This window comes from Rhododendron vialii, chromosome 2a, assembly GCF_030253575.1.
Source record: "Rhododendron vialii isolate Sample 1 chromosome 2a, ASM3025357v1".
Classification (NCBI taxonomy): Eukaryota; Viridiplantae; Streptophyta; class Magnoliopsida; order Ericales; family Ericaceae; genus Rhododendron; species Rhododendron vialii.
The window spans coordinates 37,024,073-37,042,924 of record NC_080558.1 but is presented as its reverse complement, the minus strand read 5'-3'; the positions used below and the strand labels follow the sequence as shown (position 1 = coordinate 37,042,924).

The 18,852-nt window shown below is 36.9% G+C and overlaps 2 protein-coding genes across 7 annotated transcripts in view; one reads left to right on the top strand and one right to left on the bottom strand.

Moving 5' to 3' along the window:
- Positions 1 to 475: 475 nt before the first annotated feature.
- Positions 476 to 18,852, top strand: part of LOC131318165 (F-box protein At5g03100-like) — a 21,023-nt gene continuing 2,646 nt past the window's right edge. Inside the window, exons 1-3 of one of the 5 annotated variants that reach the window (XM_058347971.1) lie at positions 476 to 617; positions 1,691 to 2,502; positions 17,708 to 18,571. In XM_058347971.1, the coding sequence (XP_058203954.1) occupies positions 2,410 to 2,502; positions 17,708 to 18,571 (957 nt within the window). In that variant the 5' untranslated portion in view covers positions 476 to 617; positions 1,691 to 2,409. Of the gene's footprint in view, positions 618 to 1,629; positions 2,503 to 16,401; positions 16,651 to 17,707; positions 18,572 to 18,852 lie in introns of those variants that run through there. The other 4 variants (XM_058347970.1, XM_058347969.1, XM_058347974.1 and 1 more) reach the window with 4 other exon arrangements.
- LOC131318166 (uncharacterized) overlaps positions 14,916 to 18,852 on the bottom strand; it is a 20,357-nt gene continuing 16,420 nt past the window's right edge. For both annotated transcript variants that reach the window (XR_009197533.1, XM_058347976.1), the window contains exon 3: positions 14,916 to 15,506. Coding sequence is in view for 1 of the 2 variants with exons in the window: in XM_058347976.1 (XP_058203959.1) it covers positions 15,279 to 15,506 (228 nt within the window). In the remaining variant the exon portion in view is untranslated. The remainder of the gene's footprint in view (positions 15,507 to 18,852) is intronic.

Here is an 18,852-nt window from a genome sequence, read left to right as displayed (position 1 = left end):
AGATAACGTCAGTACTATCTGTATCGCGTCCAATCCGGTATTTTATGGGTGTACGAAGCACATTGAAGTAGATTGCTACTTTTTCCGTGACAAATATATGGATGGTGAGAATACACTACCCCATGTTGCCTCTGAACACCAAATTGCTGATATTTTTACCAAGGCAATAACTCAAACTCGACATGACTACGTTGTTATGCTAGTGAATTAGCCTCAGTTGGGTGTGTGGAAAATAGTCTGTATTGTATTACTTGTAATAGTTTAGGGGCTCTTACGTAAGTATAACTTTAAGGAAATTGGTTTTTGCAATTCGCTTTTTATTGATGGCGCTCTAATTTTAACGTCATGAACAAATTTAACGTCATGAACAAATTGGAGCGTTGTCAGTAAAAAAATAGAGCCCGAATATCCATTTTCTAATTTTAATGGGTGGCTGTGCATTATCCAATACATTCAGCACACTGAACCCCACTTGTTCCTGCTGCTGCTGCTGTTTACTATCTCGTTTACAATAAGCGACGGCTTTCCAGCAGCAGCCTCCTCCTCCCGAGGTAAATCAGGCTGTTTGCTGGCCTCCTCAGCTCCTCTCTCTTCTCCTTCGCTAGTGGTTGATCATGGTATTATTCTCTCTGCCCCTCTCTCTCTCTCTCTCTCTCTCTCTCTCTCTCTTACAGGTACAGATCTTACCACTCCTGGTCACAGATCTGATTTCTCTATCCTATGTGACCTGCCAATCATCTCTGATACTGCTTGTGATTCCTCATAAGTCTGTTGTTAGCACAAAAGTTTTCATCTTTTTCTCTTTTTGGGGTGAAAATCGTTTCTTTGAGGTCGATTGTTTAATCTCAATTATCCACTGAGTTATGAAACATGCTGTCAATCAAACCCCTTCTGTTTATGTTCTCATGTATATAATCTCTACCGTGCATAGCTTTCTTTTTGAACTGTCTTTGCTTTAAAAAATTATCTTTTGCTATACTACTTGGTTGAATATTTTGACTAGTGGAATAGACATAGCAATTACATATCTATGAATCATACCGGCACGCATAATTTTAGATGGGAATCGATCTGCATCTGATACCAATACTCCATCGATACTCCCGACTACGTATTCCAGTATCTACAGAGTAAAGTTAACTTTCTTGGCTTTTGAACTATCCAACGCTTTTCGGAATTGATTTTGTGGCTTTTCTTGCAGAGTATCAAAGTAAAATTCTTAAGTACCACTAAATGTATTCTCCCATAGATTTATTATCACGCCATTGTCACTTGTGGATGTTAGTTTGTCTAATTCTTTGGTCCTATAATGAATTACAAATAGCGGATAATTATTTTAAGTAGAGTGCAAAGTAGTTAGTGCTCTATGATTTAGTAAAGATAGAGAAAACATTGCTATAGTTGCGAGAACATTTAGTTTGTAACTAAATGCCAGGAAAGTGTATGCCTTTTATCAACTAGAGTAACTGAAATCACGAGATGGATTTTTCTGCCTTTTAGCAAGTAGTCACTTACAAACTCTTTCAATTACTTCTACATTTAAGTATCTGAATTGACTAATATTGTGCTTTTGATAAGCATATTGTTTTATGTTTATGTAACAAGGGCAAGTTTGTTTCGCAGGGTCAGATTAGCCAATTGTCTGATGATACTCTTGCCTCTATATTGTCTCGATTGCCATTGGAAGAAGCAATACGCACCAGCGTCCTCTCAAGTCGATGGAGACACCTACGGAAACGTAGTACCTCTCTCAACTTTGATTCCCAGAAAAAATTTGAAGGATAAGGTACTACAGAGTTACATAAGTCTGAAACAAATAAGTTTGTCACATGGGTTAATCATGTTTTGGAAGCGCATGATTCTAGTACTGTAGAAAAGTTTAAAGTGAGTTTTCGCTTAGATAAACGCTTCAAGTTTGATATTGACGGGTGGAGCAAGTTTGCATTGTCGAGGAAAGTTCAAAGACTGGAGTTGAACCTCCTGTCCAATAATGGATATGTAGAAGCAAGAAAAGCTTACACGTTTTCGTCGGAGCTTTTTGCTGAAATTGAAGAGATTTGTTTGAGTTCAAGGTTTGGCATCATGGGCAATGGTATGTTAGCTGACGTCAAGTCCCGTAAAGAAGTATCGTTAAAGCATCTACATGTAGGTGACGAAGTTGTTGAGTTCCTTCTGTTCAACTGTCTGTATCTGGAACATTTATCTATCCGCGGGTCTTATTCACTGACTAACCTAAAAGTTGGTGGCCCCGTTTGTGCGTTGAAATACTTGGAGGTACTGGGTTGTCCCTGCATAAAATCCATCTAGATCTCTGCTTCAAATCTTGTTTTCTTCAATTACGTTGGAGTAAAGACAAACTTACTTCTTGAGAATGTTCCGTCACTTGTTGATGTCCGTATTGGTAATGGCATGGTTACCTCCTATTTCGGTGGTTCGATGAATGATTCATTTTCCCTGCTTTCATGCTGCCTCAAGACCCTCACATTGAAACCGGATATCGTGGTTAGTTTGGTTTATACTTTTCTTCATGTTATGTTCTTTATTTCATTGTGGTGCCTTACTCGGTGGTGTTAAATGTAATGTCTAGTGCCAAACCAACCCAATTATTCTGGTGCCTAAGGCACTTTGTGCCAAGCCTAGTCCGGACCATTTATTGATTGTGCCATGCCAGTGTCATTTTAGGGTACTCTAGTCCCAGTCTGGCCCACGGACACTCCACAATTAGCTGTGCCTATGCCCCATCAAACCTTGTAAGGCTGGAAAAAAAATCTCAAAAAAATTAGAAATGTTATCCTTTCAGAAGTAGAATGAAGGATTGTCAAATATTTTTAACTGAAATAATACAATCAAATAGGACACTACGAAACATGTATGAATAATTGAATTAGTGGATTCAATTGATGTCCTTGGTCTGATGACTCTGATCATAGAACCAATCTCATGCTTAATAAGTAAAATGAGCAACAATTGATGTTAATAAATACTATTTATAAAGGTTGCGAAGTAAGAAAATGGGCCAACAAATCAATCACACAGTCACATTTATTACGTATTGAGTCCATCTCATTTAAGCACAATAGCAAAAAGGCATGCCCATGTCATGTCCGCAACCGTTTCTGAGAGTGTCGTGCCTGTGCGTGCCTTGCCCAGTTTGCTCCTCTAGCCTTACTATTGTTCCATTTTTTTACCAGGGTTTTGTACCACCTGAGTTGCTGCCTAAGTTAAATGCTCTTGAACATTTGATCGTTGAAATAACAGCAAGCCATGATACTTCTTTCCTTAATTATGCTACCTGGTGGCGCCTCACTTGCCGAAATTTGCATTTCAGGTGAATGTTCTTGCTATACACACAATTATTTTATGCTAATGTTTGATATTGGTCATGTAACTGAGAGTTCAATGCCATTTCATATCATTGAATCTGAGAAAAAGGTATTTTTGTTCATAGTAGTTAACTGGGGGGAAAAATTCGCATGATTTGCAAAGCGGAATGCGTGATATTGAGATTTCACAAAGTATGCATAACAACATTGCAGGCTCAGTCAAATAATATGATCCCCTGTTTCTTTCTTGTAAATACACTAGCATTGTCAAAACGTCCCTTCATCATTTGCTTTGTTAAATTAGAGATAACCACCAGCACTAAATCCTTATTTGATTTATCTGCCTAGTGGCTGTACTTTATTTTGATGTTATTATTGATGTAGGTAGAGATTTTTTTTTTGCGGGCAAGATAGGGTTGTGATCAATGCAGATTTTATTGATTTTTATTCAATGTTAATAAATTTTTTTTACAATTATTATTTTATTAACAGTTTGTATCTTGAGGTCCACATGGTTTGCAAAATTCTCAATAAGCAGTAGCTTGCTGTAACTGAGAATCAACTAATTCTGCATTGTATTGGGAATCAAGAGAGACATTCACTCACAAACAAACTCTACTCTTATTCATCTTTAAAGAAAATACGAACTAAATACAAATCACACAACTCTCACACACAAACACTAGTGGGGGAAAACCCCCAATGGGTTTCCCACGTTTTCCTCTTCTCTCTGCTTTCTTTGCTCTCTTTTTCCCACTCTTCTTCCCACATATTACACAGCACACATACACATTACTTATACACAATCTCACACAATCACAGCCATACAACTTGAGCTACTCCCCAACCTCTAGTCTTAAATGCACAGACAACACCACGGTAGCGCACATTGCACAGCTATATTATTTGCTGGCTTGGCCCCCCTCTCATCCCTCTCTCATCTTCTTTGTCTCTTCACGGCCCACACACATGCACACAAAATAATACAATTAAGTTTAACTTTCAACAAATTGGTCCATTTTAGTTTAATTCCCGGAAAAAGTGAATTCCAAACTAGTTTTGTCACGGAAGGGACAAGAGGAAAGGACTAGAAAATTGCTACTATCTCTTTAGCAAGTTCTTGAAAATCCTCTATTTGTTTGTGAGAGGAAGGTTTGTTAACTACTTTAACTTACAAACTTGAAGAAGTTTAAATTTTTTTTCCAATTATGTGACCATGGTAGAAATGGGTGTGTATGGATGCTGGAAAATTGAGGAGGATAAAAGTGACTTTTTGTTTTCCATGTGAATTTGATTGTATAACTGCATCACATTGCAATATGAAATCTTAGTTGGACAGATTGGACTCCAATCAGAGGTCAACCAACAGCTTTAGAGAACTACCATTTTGTGTTAATGCTTCCCTTTTTCCGTTATGCCTACAAATGTTAATTATCTTTCTTGTTGTGCTTAGCAATCCAAAATAATTGTTGCTGCCCGTGTCTCTCTTGCAGGCTGTAGGGGTTTGGTTTATCGGGATCTTGACCGTGGGTCGGTTCTGGTTTCTTCCTTCGCCGCTCCGCGCACCTGCCACCTAACTTGCAACAAGTCAATAGGGCTGTGAAAGCCCAGTGACCCTCCGACGGTCAAGTTAGATGTAGGGAGAAGTGTATAGGTTTAGGGTTAGGGTAGAATGACATACCTCTCTAGGTTAGAATCCCAAGGTTAGAATCCCAATGATGATCCTCATGCATTAACCGTCTTTCTCTCTCTCTCCAATGGCTCCCAAAAAAAACTCCCAAGACAAGGGAAAGAAGTCCAAAGGGGCTAGCAACAGTACCTCCGCGCAGTTTGTGGGAGATTTTAGCGGCAACCCTAATTACACTTATTACCCTAATGTCGCAGTATTGGACAACTTCCTAACTGCCGCGGGGAGGACCGCCCGAGCACAAAAGGTGTTTGATGAAGAGAGTCAGAATGTCGAAGGCCTAATGAGAGAGATATCGGATGCGAATCCCACTTACCTCACCGTAACCAACGAGGAAGAGGCAAGGACCGCCAAGGAGTATACACAAACCAACCAATGGAGGGGTGATTTGTATATCATAGCGAAAAACGGCAGACTGGTTGAAAAAATTACAAAGGTCGCAGAAGGTACTGATTCTCAATAAAAAGTGTTTAACGAAGTGAAAATATTTTACAACTTATGAGTCCACTCAGCTTATCGTCCAGCTTAAATAAGTTAGTTTCTTAATTGTGTCGGGTCCTCTCTTAAGTTTGCTAGGTTGTGTGGTCTTGTGGACACATATACTTACACAATGATAAAACTACCACAACACACAACTGAGCTACTGCCTAACATACAAATACTCATTTGAAAACCCACAAGACCACACAACCTAGTAAACTTAAGAGAGGACCCGACACAGTTAAGAAACTAACTTATTTAAGCTGGACGATAACCTCAGTGGACTCCTGAGTCGTAAAATATTTTCACTTCGTTAAACACCTTTTATTGAGAATCAGTACCTTCTGCGACTTTTGTAATTTTTTCAGCCAGTTTGCCGTTTTTCGCTATGATATACAAATCACCCCTCCATTGGTTGGTTTGTGCATACTCTCTGGCGGTCCTTGCCTCTTCCTCGTTGGTTACGATGAGGTAAGTGGGATTCGCATCCGATATCTCTCTCATTAGGCCTTCGACATTCTGACTCTTTTCATCAAACGCCTTTTGTGCTTGGGCGGTCCTCTCCGCGGCAGTTAAGAAGTCGCCCAATACTGTGACATTAGAGTAATAAGTGTAATTAGGTTGCCGTTGAAATCTCCCACAGACTGTGCGGAGGTACTGTTGCTAGCCCCTTTGGACTTCTTTCCCTTGTCTTGGGAGTTTTTTTTTGGGAGCCATTGGATGGAGAGAGAGAGAGGGGTTAACGAGTGAGATGAGTTGGTTCTTCTTTCTGGGAGCTGAGCACCAGTAGTTTAATATGTGTCCATATTTATAGAGAGAGACAACATGTGGTCCTAACTCCTAATGCATGGCCATGTACACTTGTCATTCAACAAATGGCGATTTCCAAAAAATAAACTATTCAAGCCTAGCTTCTATTTTTTTATTTGCTTGTCACGAGCCCTCCAATTTGGGTTCATAAGTGAAGCCATAATTGAAAGGCACCAGGATGGATCTCTATATTAGATCCAACAATTGGCCAACGAATGGCCTATTTTGAACATACAAATTAGTCAAGTCTCCATGCAAGGCTTGAAATCCATTCATTTCACATTTGGCACATGCTATTACTTCCGATTTAGTAACATTTGCCCTCCTAGGGCCAAAATTGTTTACCTATTTTTTCTCTCAATCGAATATCGATAGAGATTTGGGAAACAAAGTCAACAACACAAATAAAGGCATGCGGCTTGTCTCCAAAAGGTGAATCCATGGTTTCACGCAGTATTTCAGGACTTCATCAGATGTGAAGCGGTAGTCAAATCAAATGCGAAACGTATTTCAGGACTTCATCAGATGTGAAGTGGTAGTCAAATCAAATGCGAAATCGATGGCAAGAACAAAATTGAAGACTAACGAAAGGGATTCTTCCATTAACCTTCAATGGAGTATCAACACATAAAAGAAAATCATTGATTCAAGGCATCCAATCTTCAAAAACGAAATTGATACATAGGATTCTAAATTACTCATGCTCCTACTCCTAATTATAACCCAAAAGTTGAGTTAGTAAGACAAAATTTGAAAGACAAATAAAGATATATTCTTTGATTTGTTGGAGAGAGTTTACAATGAAGCCTACATGGGTTATTTATAGGAAAACAATAAAGTGCCAAATAGCTTACAAGGGTGGTACAATCTTCAACTTCTTAATGCGACAATGTCATGTGTCTTTTCAATCTCCAAATGAATAGAGATACGCCAAATGTTATGCACATATAATAAAAATACAATTACTAATTGTAATATTAACACGAATATATAATAATAATGATAAAATACGTAGCATTCACATAATTGCCACATTCATCGATATACGATAAAATATGGTGTAACCACTCTCGCCCACAATTATGGCAAAATATGGTGTATCGGTTGTAACGGTCCATTGTGGCACTAAGATGAATCATGTGTTGAATTTATGCTTTTTCTGCTCAATGGAAAGGCTTATATTGGATAATTAGCAGATGGACTTCTAAGTTTTTCATTTATGGAAGGACCTTTTTTGGACAACAAAGGGCGGCCTTTGAGCTTGAAGAAATGTGTCGAAATGAATCTAGAGACCACTATCCATTTTGTGAAAAAGCAAACTTCAATCGAGTTCTTAGATACATCGTTACTTGGAGCCTAAATTCAGTAATTTTTGTTGTTGTTGGGTATATTTGAATTTAGCGAATATCAAGTCATCATGTGATTCTGTTCTACTATGTGATTGTGTTGGATCTTTAAACCTATGCTTTTACTTGAATGAAATGAGATTACAGATCCCCTATCCTCCGAGAATTATTTTCTGCTTTACAAGGTACGTAGTACAGCAATGACTATCAGGGGTGATAGCCTAGTTGATCATGGCTTACTCCCATTGGGTTTGGGTAAGGTAGGAGGTCCCAAGTTCGAGTTGTGTCGGTGGCGCCTCTCTCGAATTTGGTTCTTTTCCTTTGTCCGGCTTTGGCCCGCTAGCTCTTGGTGGGGTGGCTATTGCTATGGCTCTTTGGTCCCTTTCTGGATTCGCCGCAAGTTTGGAGTCCCTATGGTCATACTCATGAGAGGATTGCTATGTCCGGTCGCCCCCCTCCTCCACCCTTTTTAGCTTAGCCAAAAAAGGTAGTACAGCAATGAAAAGAAAAGAAAGAAAAATGCATAGAACATATACCAATTTTTACCATTAAGTCATCTCCAAATTTCTCCAACTGTTGGATCAAAATCAATCTCAGCAGCCGTTTCAACAATTTGTCTTTTGGTGGGTCCTACACTCTTGGGTTTTGTACTATAGATTTTTCCAATCCGTGAATCAAATCAACGTCAATCATTCCAACAACTTGCCTTTTGATGGGCATTGTGTGTTGTACTATGGATATAGATACTTAAAATCTCAAACTCCTTCCCCTGAAATCACGTGGTAAGATAGAAGTGGTGGCGTGGTAAGATAGAAGTGGTGGGGTCTGATCGAATTCCCATTAAACTTTCCGCTTGACCAAAAAAAAAAAAACACAGAGAAATCCCATTAGAAAAAGTAATACACTCCTATGAAAAAAACAACTCACACTAATGGAAAGCTAGTACCAGATTTTCCATCCTATAAATAGAAAACAAACAAAAAAAGCAAAGCAGAAAATCACGTTCACCTCCCATGTGGCTGCAGACACGTTGTGGGTGTACTCTCTGTGGCCCCCTGCCGTACGGCAGAATTTTTTGGTGCTTTTGAAGAAAAATGAGAGAGAGTGTGTATGGTAGGGTGAGAGGAGAGAAGGGAGGATTTTAATCTGAAGCGGGCACCACGTGAGATATAATCATCCGGCATTGAAAAATTTCTCCAACCGTTGGATCAAAATCAATCACAATCATTCCAACAACTTGTCTTTTGGTGAACCTTGTGTGTTGTACTATAGATATAGATACTTCAATCTCAACTCCTTCACTTAAAATCACTCCCCCAGCCCCCACCCTCTCTCTCTCTCTCTCTCTCTCTCTCTCTCTCTCTCTCTCTCTCTCTCTCTCTCTCTCTCTCTCTCTCTCTCTCTCTCTCTCTCTCTCTCTCTCTCTCTCTCTCTCTCTCTCTCTCTCTCTCTCTCTTCATTGGCCACATACTGATGTTGGAAAGGTCCATGCATCCACGTGAATTCATGTCTCCATAAATTTAACCCCTGTACCCTTCACGAGTTCAATGGTACCTATCTTTGTCCCTAAATTTAAGTTTGAAATCCTAATGTTGTTGCAAAGGTTGCCTCTTTGGGGGTGGGGGACCTAATAACTTTACTTCATCACCAGCTGTCTCGAAAAGTACATATGTGATTTGGGATTTTTCTGGGCAGAATTTTTCTTAGGTACAAAGGACTACTTCATCACATGCAGATCATAGTTTTCACCAGAACCCATGTGGTTCTTTCTTGCTCTATCACAATTTTGAAGATACTTGGTCAGGGTCCTCAGGGATGGATGTCGATGACGGAGGTCCTTACTCTCGGTACAAAGGACTACTTCGTATCTTTTTGGTTTTTGGCAGCTAATAATTCACCAACAGATGTGGTGTTCTTTAATTTAGGTTTGTTTTCTCACAATTTTGAAGATACTTGGTCAGGGATGGATGTTGATGAAGGAGGTCCTGACTCTAAGTACAAAGGACTACTTCATATTTTTTTGGTTTTCGGCAGCTAATAATTCACCAACATCAGATGTGGTGCTTCTTTCATTTAGGTTCAGTTAGGCTGGAGCTTCTGGGAAGTTTCTCCACCAAAATTCACCAACAGAGGTGGTGCTTCTTTCATTTAGGCTGGAGCTTCTGGGAAGTTTCTCCTTGGCCTTTGGTGGAAACCCAAGATGAAGTCTTTACTGCTTTTTCTATTTCGGAAAGGAATCTGCTTTTTCTATTTCGAAGAAGTGAATTTCATTGTTTCAGCTTATGTAGATTTGCTTGGAATTCGTGTGCCTTCTTCTTTTCCTTTGTTTTGTACTGACTTTTTCCTTCTTTGACATCTTTTCTTCAAGTGATGGTAATCGGATAGGAAAATTTTCCGATCTTAAATGGGAATGGCAAACTGATAGAAACACTTACAGAAAGCATAGGTCTTTTTGTCATTCATTAATCATAATTTACTCTATCCTAGGGGACTTAGGGAGGGAGATGAGTGTTTACCGGAATCGAACTCTGTCCATGTGCATGAGAGTATAAAGATAGTGAGGTGTTAGAGGCACATCAATTTATCACACCACATACATGTAGGTCCTTAGCGGGTCCTAGCATTTATTGTGAAATTCTCACACATGCATGTGAGAGAGGTGTGGTTGGAGCGTAACACATTGATATATCCATAGCATTTCCCATAAGGAAAACACTAACTACACTCCACTCCACTCGCTTCGAATTTAAAGTAATATACTAAAAAAACAACTCATACTATCCGTTCCGGAACGTAAAATAAGTACTTATTTTTTAAGAAGGCAATTTCAAGTTTAAAATAAATGTGTTTACGCAAATAATTTTTCTACCAATATGGATCTTGTTTGATAGATCTTATCAAGATCTTTAATACGGTATCAAAAAAATTAAAAAATTATTTTTTATTTACATTATTTTTGAGTTTGAAAATATAAAATAAATTATTTATTTTTTAAGAAAATTTCTGGAACGAAGCCAAATGAAAAGCTAGTACCAGATTCTCCATCCTATAAATAGAAAACAAACAAAAAAAAGCAAAGCAGAAAATCACGTTCACCTCCCATGTGGCTGCAAACCCGTTGTGGGTGTACTCTCTGTACCGTACATGGCCCCCTCAGCCGTACGGCAGAATTATTTGGTGTTTTTGAAGAAAAATGAGAGAGAGAGAGAGTGGTGGAGTGAGAAGAGAGGATTTTAATCTGAAGCTGGCACCACGTGAGATATAGCCACCCAGTATCGAAAAATTTCTCCAACCGTTGGATCTAAATCAATCTCAGTCATTCTAACAACTTGTCTTTTGGTGGGCCTTACACCCTTGGGTTTTGTACTATAGATTTCTCCAACTCTTTGATCAAATCAACCTAAGTCATTCCAACAACTTGTTTTTTGATGGGCCCTACATTCTTGTGCATTGTACAGTGCCAGCCCCAGCATTTAGGTTGCCCAAACCCGACCTCAAGTTTGGTCGCCCACTTAATTTTAAGTCATAATAAAAAAAACAAGTAAAAAAACAAAAAAGTAAAATTAATTGTGATTTTAGCTTAAATTACATGAAAAATTCAAAGTACAAATTTTTGTTCTCTTGCATTACATATGTAGGCTAGAAATCGAGCTCACTAGTGATTTTTCTAGGGAAAAGCTATGGTACACAGAGTGTACCGTATGTCTAAATTACGACAATTTGTGATTTTTATTATGCCAATTTTTGGTTATCTAATGAATATTTATGGTGCTAGTTACGACTTGTACTTTGAAATTTACTTATTGAATAGGTCATTAGCAAGTTATTTATAATTAAAAAATATTGTTATTATGTAACCATAATTATTCGTATCAAAATCCATAATACTTGTATCCCAACCAAATATATGCGTACAATATCAAAAATTAAATAATGCTACCCATAAATGTTATAACAACACCATAATTTGGCATTATCTTACCACAATGAGTCGTACCAAAAATTCTTTGACTCGAATGATATTCCGTAACAAAATCAAAAATTGTCGTACCAGAATCAACAATTGTTATACCCAAGCCAAAAATATTTGTAAAATACCACAAATTTTAAAAAAATAACCACAATTGTTATGACAACACCTAAAATTGTCATTTTCTTACCGCAATATGTCGTATCAAAAGAAAACATATGTAAATATCACAATTTATGTAACAAACCACAATTGTTATGACAATATCATAAATTGACGTTTTCTTACCACAATGTGCCGTATCAAATGAAATTGATTAAAATATCCCATAATAAGACATGTCTAAAATACCACAAATTCAGTAATATAACCAAATTTGTTATGACAACATCATAAATTAACGTTTTCATACCCACAACGTGTCGTATAAAAAAATTCAATTGGTTTGTTCAGTTAACGATAGTTATAATCGGCAAAATACCATACCATAATTAAATAATATAACCGCAATTGTTATAATAAAATCATAAAGTGGCGTTATCTTAGCACAACCTGTCGTAATTTTTTTTTGTGATAATATATTCCATAACAAAATAAAAATATGTCGTAAAAAATCAACAATAGTTATATTGAAGCAAAATATATACGTAAATTAAATACCAAATATTGAATAAAATAATCACAAATATTATAACAATACCATAGATTGTTGTTACCTTAGCACAATGTGTTGTACGAAACTTAATCTAATTTTTTTCAATTCCCACCACATAATTTTTTCAAAATTTGAAAATTTCCACTATATTATCTTAATTTTCAATTCCCTCCCCACTATTTTTTCAAATTTTAATTTTTCCTACACAATACCTCAATAATTTAAACTAAAAATGAAGTTCTCGCACAAAAATTTCATCCAAGAAATTCACCAAAAAATAAGTACTATATCCAAATTTTCGAATACAACTACAATTTCCTCTCAAAATATTAGTCTAAATCAGATTCTTTCTCTATAAAATTTAATTCAAAAAATCAAAATTCCTTCATGGAAAAATGAGATATCACTAAAAAAAATAATTATCCAACTGTCTCAAATACATACACATTCGACACTAAAATGGAGTACAAAAATATAAGTGTGAATATCAAAAAATAGAGTGTGAAAATTACTCTCATTTTTGTAATTGGTGAAATTAATTATATTACTACCCAATCTTATCAATACTCAGGGTGATGCACTTAACAATTGGCACTATATATTTGACACGTAGATCGGTGCCAAACCTTCACCCTATGCATACCAATCCAAATTTAATGGTGGTCCCTGGAACTAGGTCGTGAAAATACAATCTAAATAATTTTGTAAATTTATTGTCATTGTACTTTCTTTCAAAAAAAAATTATTATGGTCGACATATTGATTTACACCAATGACATAAGCTATAATATGATCTACAAGTGCAAGACTAGCACTAAGACGAAGGCATTTGAGGCCATTGTCTTCTCAAATTTTCAATCGGGGAAATAGGGCCCCTACGAACAAGAAAGTATTATATAATTAATAGCTTTTAGAATTACAAATTCTCAATTGCGTACCATAGTGATAAGGCCGGTGTTGGAGTTTGGACATTTATCTAAAATATCTGGGGTTCAAGTCTGGCACCCTTCATTCCTATTTTTTAAAAGAATGTTGTTATTTTTTAGGATAAATTACATAGTTAGTCATTGAAGTTTCATACTTCAACAAATCTTGTCGTTCAATTTCAATACAACATTAAAATCTAATAATGCACCATTTGAGCCCCACGTAAGTTTTTTTTTATTATCGAAATCGTCTATCTTTTACAATTTACATAATATCAAAAAATCTAATAATGCACCATCTGATAGAGCTTCCTAAACCTGATCGAGGCAAAAAATTTACGTAGGTAACTTAATCAACAAATATAAAAAATTCAACGGATTAATTGTCATTATTGTATCACGGTTGCATGGCTACCTTACATTCAACTACAACAGAGGACTAGGTTTCATATAAAATATAAATTAAATGTACAATCTAAATGTCGTTAGTGAGTATATTTTTAGAATGATTGATCAAGGCTGTTAGGATGTCAAGTTATACGATATTTAATTTGTGATATTTTAGACATGTATCTTGTTTGAGTATAATAATTATTGATTGTGCTACGACATATTTTGGTCTTGTATCTAGTCTCTTTTGATCAATTTCTTTTGGTACGACACATTGTGGAAAGAAAGTGCCAATTTTTTGTGTTGTCATAACAATTATGGTTATGTTATATAATTTATAGTATTTTACGTATGAGGGAGAGGGAGAGAAGGTCAAGGAGGAGAGAACAACCTGTTACCTTCTAAGCCTTTTTTTTATTTTATTAATTGATTTAATAAATGGGTGGTCCGAATTATTCCCTTTGAAATCCAAGGGTTTAAAATCATGGTGTGTACAGCACACCCCCTAATAAGGGGTGTGTACCATAGGACTACCCATTTTTCTATTGCATATTTCAAAATCTAACTCGATTCTTGTCATTATCATTAGTTGTCGTAGTACCTAGCTACAATACATATCATAATTCATTCTACTTAATTAATGCCTAACACAAAGCATATCAATACATGTACAAATCCTTTTTTCCCGGGCCGGTACAAATGACTACTTCATAAGACCAGTGGGCACAAGATAGTTACAATAGCATTACAAAGAAGGTACAGAGGACTGCTTCACATGCAGATCATAGTTTGTGTTATATGTAGACAAGGCTTTTTGATCAATCGGTGTAAAGATGATCCCACGCATCCTTTCGTGGTTCCATTCAATATCTTGTTGGATTTTTTTTTTCCTTTTCCATTTTTTTTTGGCCATTTCTATGCTCCAAGTTCTTTCTTGTATCTAGAGATTTGGCCTCCTCGATGTATTCTTTGTCGAGTTGAATAAAATTTTGTTGCCTATCAAAAAAAATAAATTTTCGGGTCTTTTGACAACCTAAATCACGTTAATGTCCTTTATCAAAAGCCAAACTCCCAAGTGACGTCTAAAACATTTACTTCTTCCAAAGAGTTTTATAATCTCAGTATGTGCAAATGGTTCTATGTAATTTTTGAGGTGGAGTACGCTAATGACTATTAGGCTTGTATGCTTCAAGCTGTTTTACTTCAATCAATTTTCCCCACAGTAATCGTTTTAATTTTTAGCAAATAAAAAGCTTTTATCACTTAATGCAATTAATAGAAATGACGTACACTTCTAATTTTTCAGCAATTAGAGTAATAACTCCATCTAAGGATAAACATAGAAATTTCTTCCATAAGAGGAAGTTCTGCAACAAAAGTAATAATAACCCAAGCCTGAGGCAAATCCGGCAGCCCGAATATGTTAGGAGTCATGAACTGAGCAGAATAGTAGATTTTTTGATCAACCAAGCCCGATGTTATTATTGATCAAACTACGGTCTCGATCGTACTCACCCAAGCTGGAAGCTTAGCTAATGAACTGAAAGATCGCTATCTCGACTTCTATCTTCCACCAATAAACACCATCATGCACATTGTAAGCTACTCTGTTAAAGTTGAAGGATCACTAACTTGACTCCCTCGGGTACTATTCCGTCAAGTTGCTGCTTGGCACGACTTCTAGCAGCTTGTTACCTCGAGAAAGCATAATCGGGAAGAAATGGTGATTCATCGCGAGGATTAATAATCATCTTCTCAAGTGCCACGGCATTCTCTAAAAAAAAGATTGCAACTTCAAGGTCACTTTTACGACCATAATACCCTCCCAATCTCACCTCCCCAAGGCATCGATGGTGAAAATGTCGACTACACCTTTGAACCTTTCTCTTACTAACAGAAAGGTTAGATTCCCAGGCTGCCTGCAAGAGAGACATGGGCAGCTACAATTATTTTGGATTGCTAAGCACAACAAGAAAGATAATTGACATTGTAGGCATAACGGAAAAAGGAAAGCAGAATTAAACACGAAATGGTAGTTCTGTAAAGCTGATGGTTGACCTCTGAATGGAATCCAATCTGTCAAAGTAAGATTTCAATTGCAATGTGAAGCAGTTATACAATCAAATTCACATGGAAAACAAAAAGTCACTTTTATCCTCCTCAATTTTCCAGCATCCTTACACACCCAATTCTACATAATTGGGAAAAAAATTAAACTTATAGCTTCTAACTCATATTCAAGTTTGTAAGTAGTTAACGTAACGAACCTTCCACTCACAAAACAAATGGAGGATTTTCAAGAACTTGCTAAAGATATATTTGCAATTTTCTAATCCTTTCCTCTTGTCCCTTCCGAGACAAAACCAGTTTGAAATTCACTTTTTCCGGGAATTAAACTAAAATGCACCGATTTGCAATTAGTTGATTCTCAGTTACAGCAAGCTACTGCTTATTGAGAATTTTGCAAATCAAGTGGACCTCAAGACACAAACTGGTAATGAAATAACTAACGATTGTATAAAAATATGAAAAGTATGAGAGAACTACAACAAAAACTGCCATGTCCAATCTGAAGGAGGTGAAGCTTCTTCTCTGATATAACAATATTTATTAACATTGAATCAAAATAAATACGATCTCCATTGATCACAACCCTATCTTGCCCGCAAAAAAATTCTCTACTACATCAATTATAACGTCAAAACAAAGTACAGGCACTAGGCAGGTAAGTTAACTACTATGAAGAAAAACACCTTTTTCTCAGATTCAATGATATAAAATGGCATTGAACTCTCAGTTAAGTACAACCCTATCTTGCCCAATTTTCTGAACTTGTAATGGTTTAGGGGCTCTTACGTAAATATGGAACTCTTGTACCCTAAATAAATACGCAAGTACGTAGTATAACTTCAATCGGTGGCTGTGTATTATCGAATACATCCAATACAATAAGCAACGGCTTTCCCGCAGCAGCCTCCTCCTCCTCCTCCTCCTGAGGTAAATCAGGCTGTTTGCTGGCCTCCTCAGCTCCTCTCTCTTCTTCTTCGCTAGGGATTGATCATGGTATTACTCTCTCTCTCTCTCTCTCTCTCTCTCTCTCTCTCTCTCTCTTACAGGTACAGGTCTTACCACTCCCGGTCACAGATCTGATTTCTCTATCCTATGTTACCAGCCAATCATCTCTGATACTGCTTGTGATTCCTCATAAGTCTGTTATTGGCTCAAAAGTTTTCATCTTTTTTCTCTTTTTGGGGTAAAAATAGTTTCTTTGAGGTCGATTGTTTAATCTCAATTATCCACTGAGTTATGAAACATACTGTCAATCAAACCCCTTCTGTTTATGTTCTCATGTAGTCATGTATATAATCTCTACCGTGCATAGCTTTCTTTTTGAACTGTCTTTGCTTTAAAGAAATTATCTTTTGCTATACTACTTGGTTGAATATTTTGACTAGTAGAATAGACAATTAGACATAGCAATTATATATATGAAGCATACCGGCACGTATAATTTTAGATGGGAATCGATCTGCATCTGATATGTGATATCAATACTTCATTGATACTCCCAACTACGTATTCCAGTATCCACAAAGTAAAGTTAACTTTCTTGGCTTTTGAACTATCCGACACTTTTCGGAATTGATATTGTGGCTTTTCTTGCAGAGTAAAATTGTTAACTAGCACTAACTGTATTCTCCCATAGATTTATTATCACGCCATTGTCACTGGTGGATGTTAGTTTGTGGTGGTTTTGTATTGCTATATTGTGGCACATTGGCGAATTACTCATAGCAACTAATTCTTCGGCCCTATAATGAATTACAAATAGCAGATAATTATTTTAAGTAGTATGCAAAGTAGTTAGTATGATTTAGTAAGTAAGAAAACATTGCTATAGTCGCGAGAACATTTGGTTTGTAACTCAATGCCAGGAAAGTATGCCTTTTATCAACTAGAGTAACTAAAATCATAAGATGGATTTTTCTGCCTTTTAGCAAGTAGTCACTTACAAACTCTTTCAGTTACTTTTACATTTAAGTATCTGAATTGGCTAATACTGTGCTTTTGATGGCATATTGTCTTATGTTTATGTAACAAGGACAAGTTTGTTTCGTAGGGTCAGATTTGCCAATTGTCTGATGATACTCTTGCCTCTATATTGTCTCAATTGCCATTGGAGGAAGCAATACGCACCAGCATCCTCTCAAGTCGCTGGAGACACCTATGGAAACGTAGTACCTCTCTCAACTTTGATTCCAAGAAAACATTTGAAAGGATAAGGTACAAGCCAGAGTTACGTAAGTCTGAAACAAATAAGTTTGTCACATGGGTTAATCATGTTTTGGAAGCTCATGATGCTAGTAGTATAGAAGAGTTTAAAGTGATTTTTGGCTTAGATAAACGCTTCAAGTTTGATATTGACGGGTGGATCAAGTTTGCATTGTCGAGGAAAGTTCAAAGACTGGAGTTGAACCTCCTGTCAGGAAGAAAACCTTACACTTTTTCGTTGGAGCTACTTGCTGGGATTGAAGAGATTTGTTTGAATTCAAGGTTTGGCATCATGGGCAATGGTATGTTAGCTGATGTCAAGTCGCTTAAAGAAGTATCGTTAAAGAATCTACATGTAGGTGGCGAAGTTGTTGAGGTCCTTCTGTTAAATTGTCCATATCTTGAACGTTTATCTATCTGCGGGTCTTGTTCACTGATCAACTTAAAAGTTGGTGGCCCCGTTTGTGCATTGAAATACTTGGTGGTAATGGGTTGTCGCTGCATCAAATCCATCAAGATCTCTGCTTCAAATCTTGTTTCATTCAATTATGTTGGAGTAAAGACAAACTTATTTCTTGAGAATGTTCCGTCACTTGTTGATGTCCGTATTGGTGAGGGCATGGTTACCTCCTATTTTGGCGGTTCGATGAATGATTCATTTTCTCTGCTTTCATGCTGCCTCAAGACCCTCACATTGAAACCGGGTATCGTGGTTAGTTTGGTTTATACTTGTTTTCATGTTATGTTCTTTATTTCGTTTGGTGCCTTACTCGGAGGTGTCAAATGTGTTGTCTAGTGCCAAACCAACCCAATTATTCTCGTGTCTAAGGCGCTTTGTGCTGTGCCGTGTCATTTTAGGGTACTCTAGGCCCAGTCTAGCACACGGACACTCCACAATTTTTGCCATGCCGTGCCTATGCCCCATCAAACCTTGTAAGGCCGCAAAAAAATTAGAAATGTTATCCTTTCGGAAGTAGAATGAAGGACTGTCAA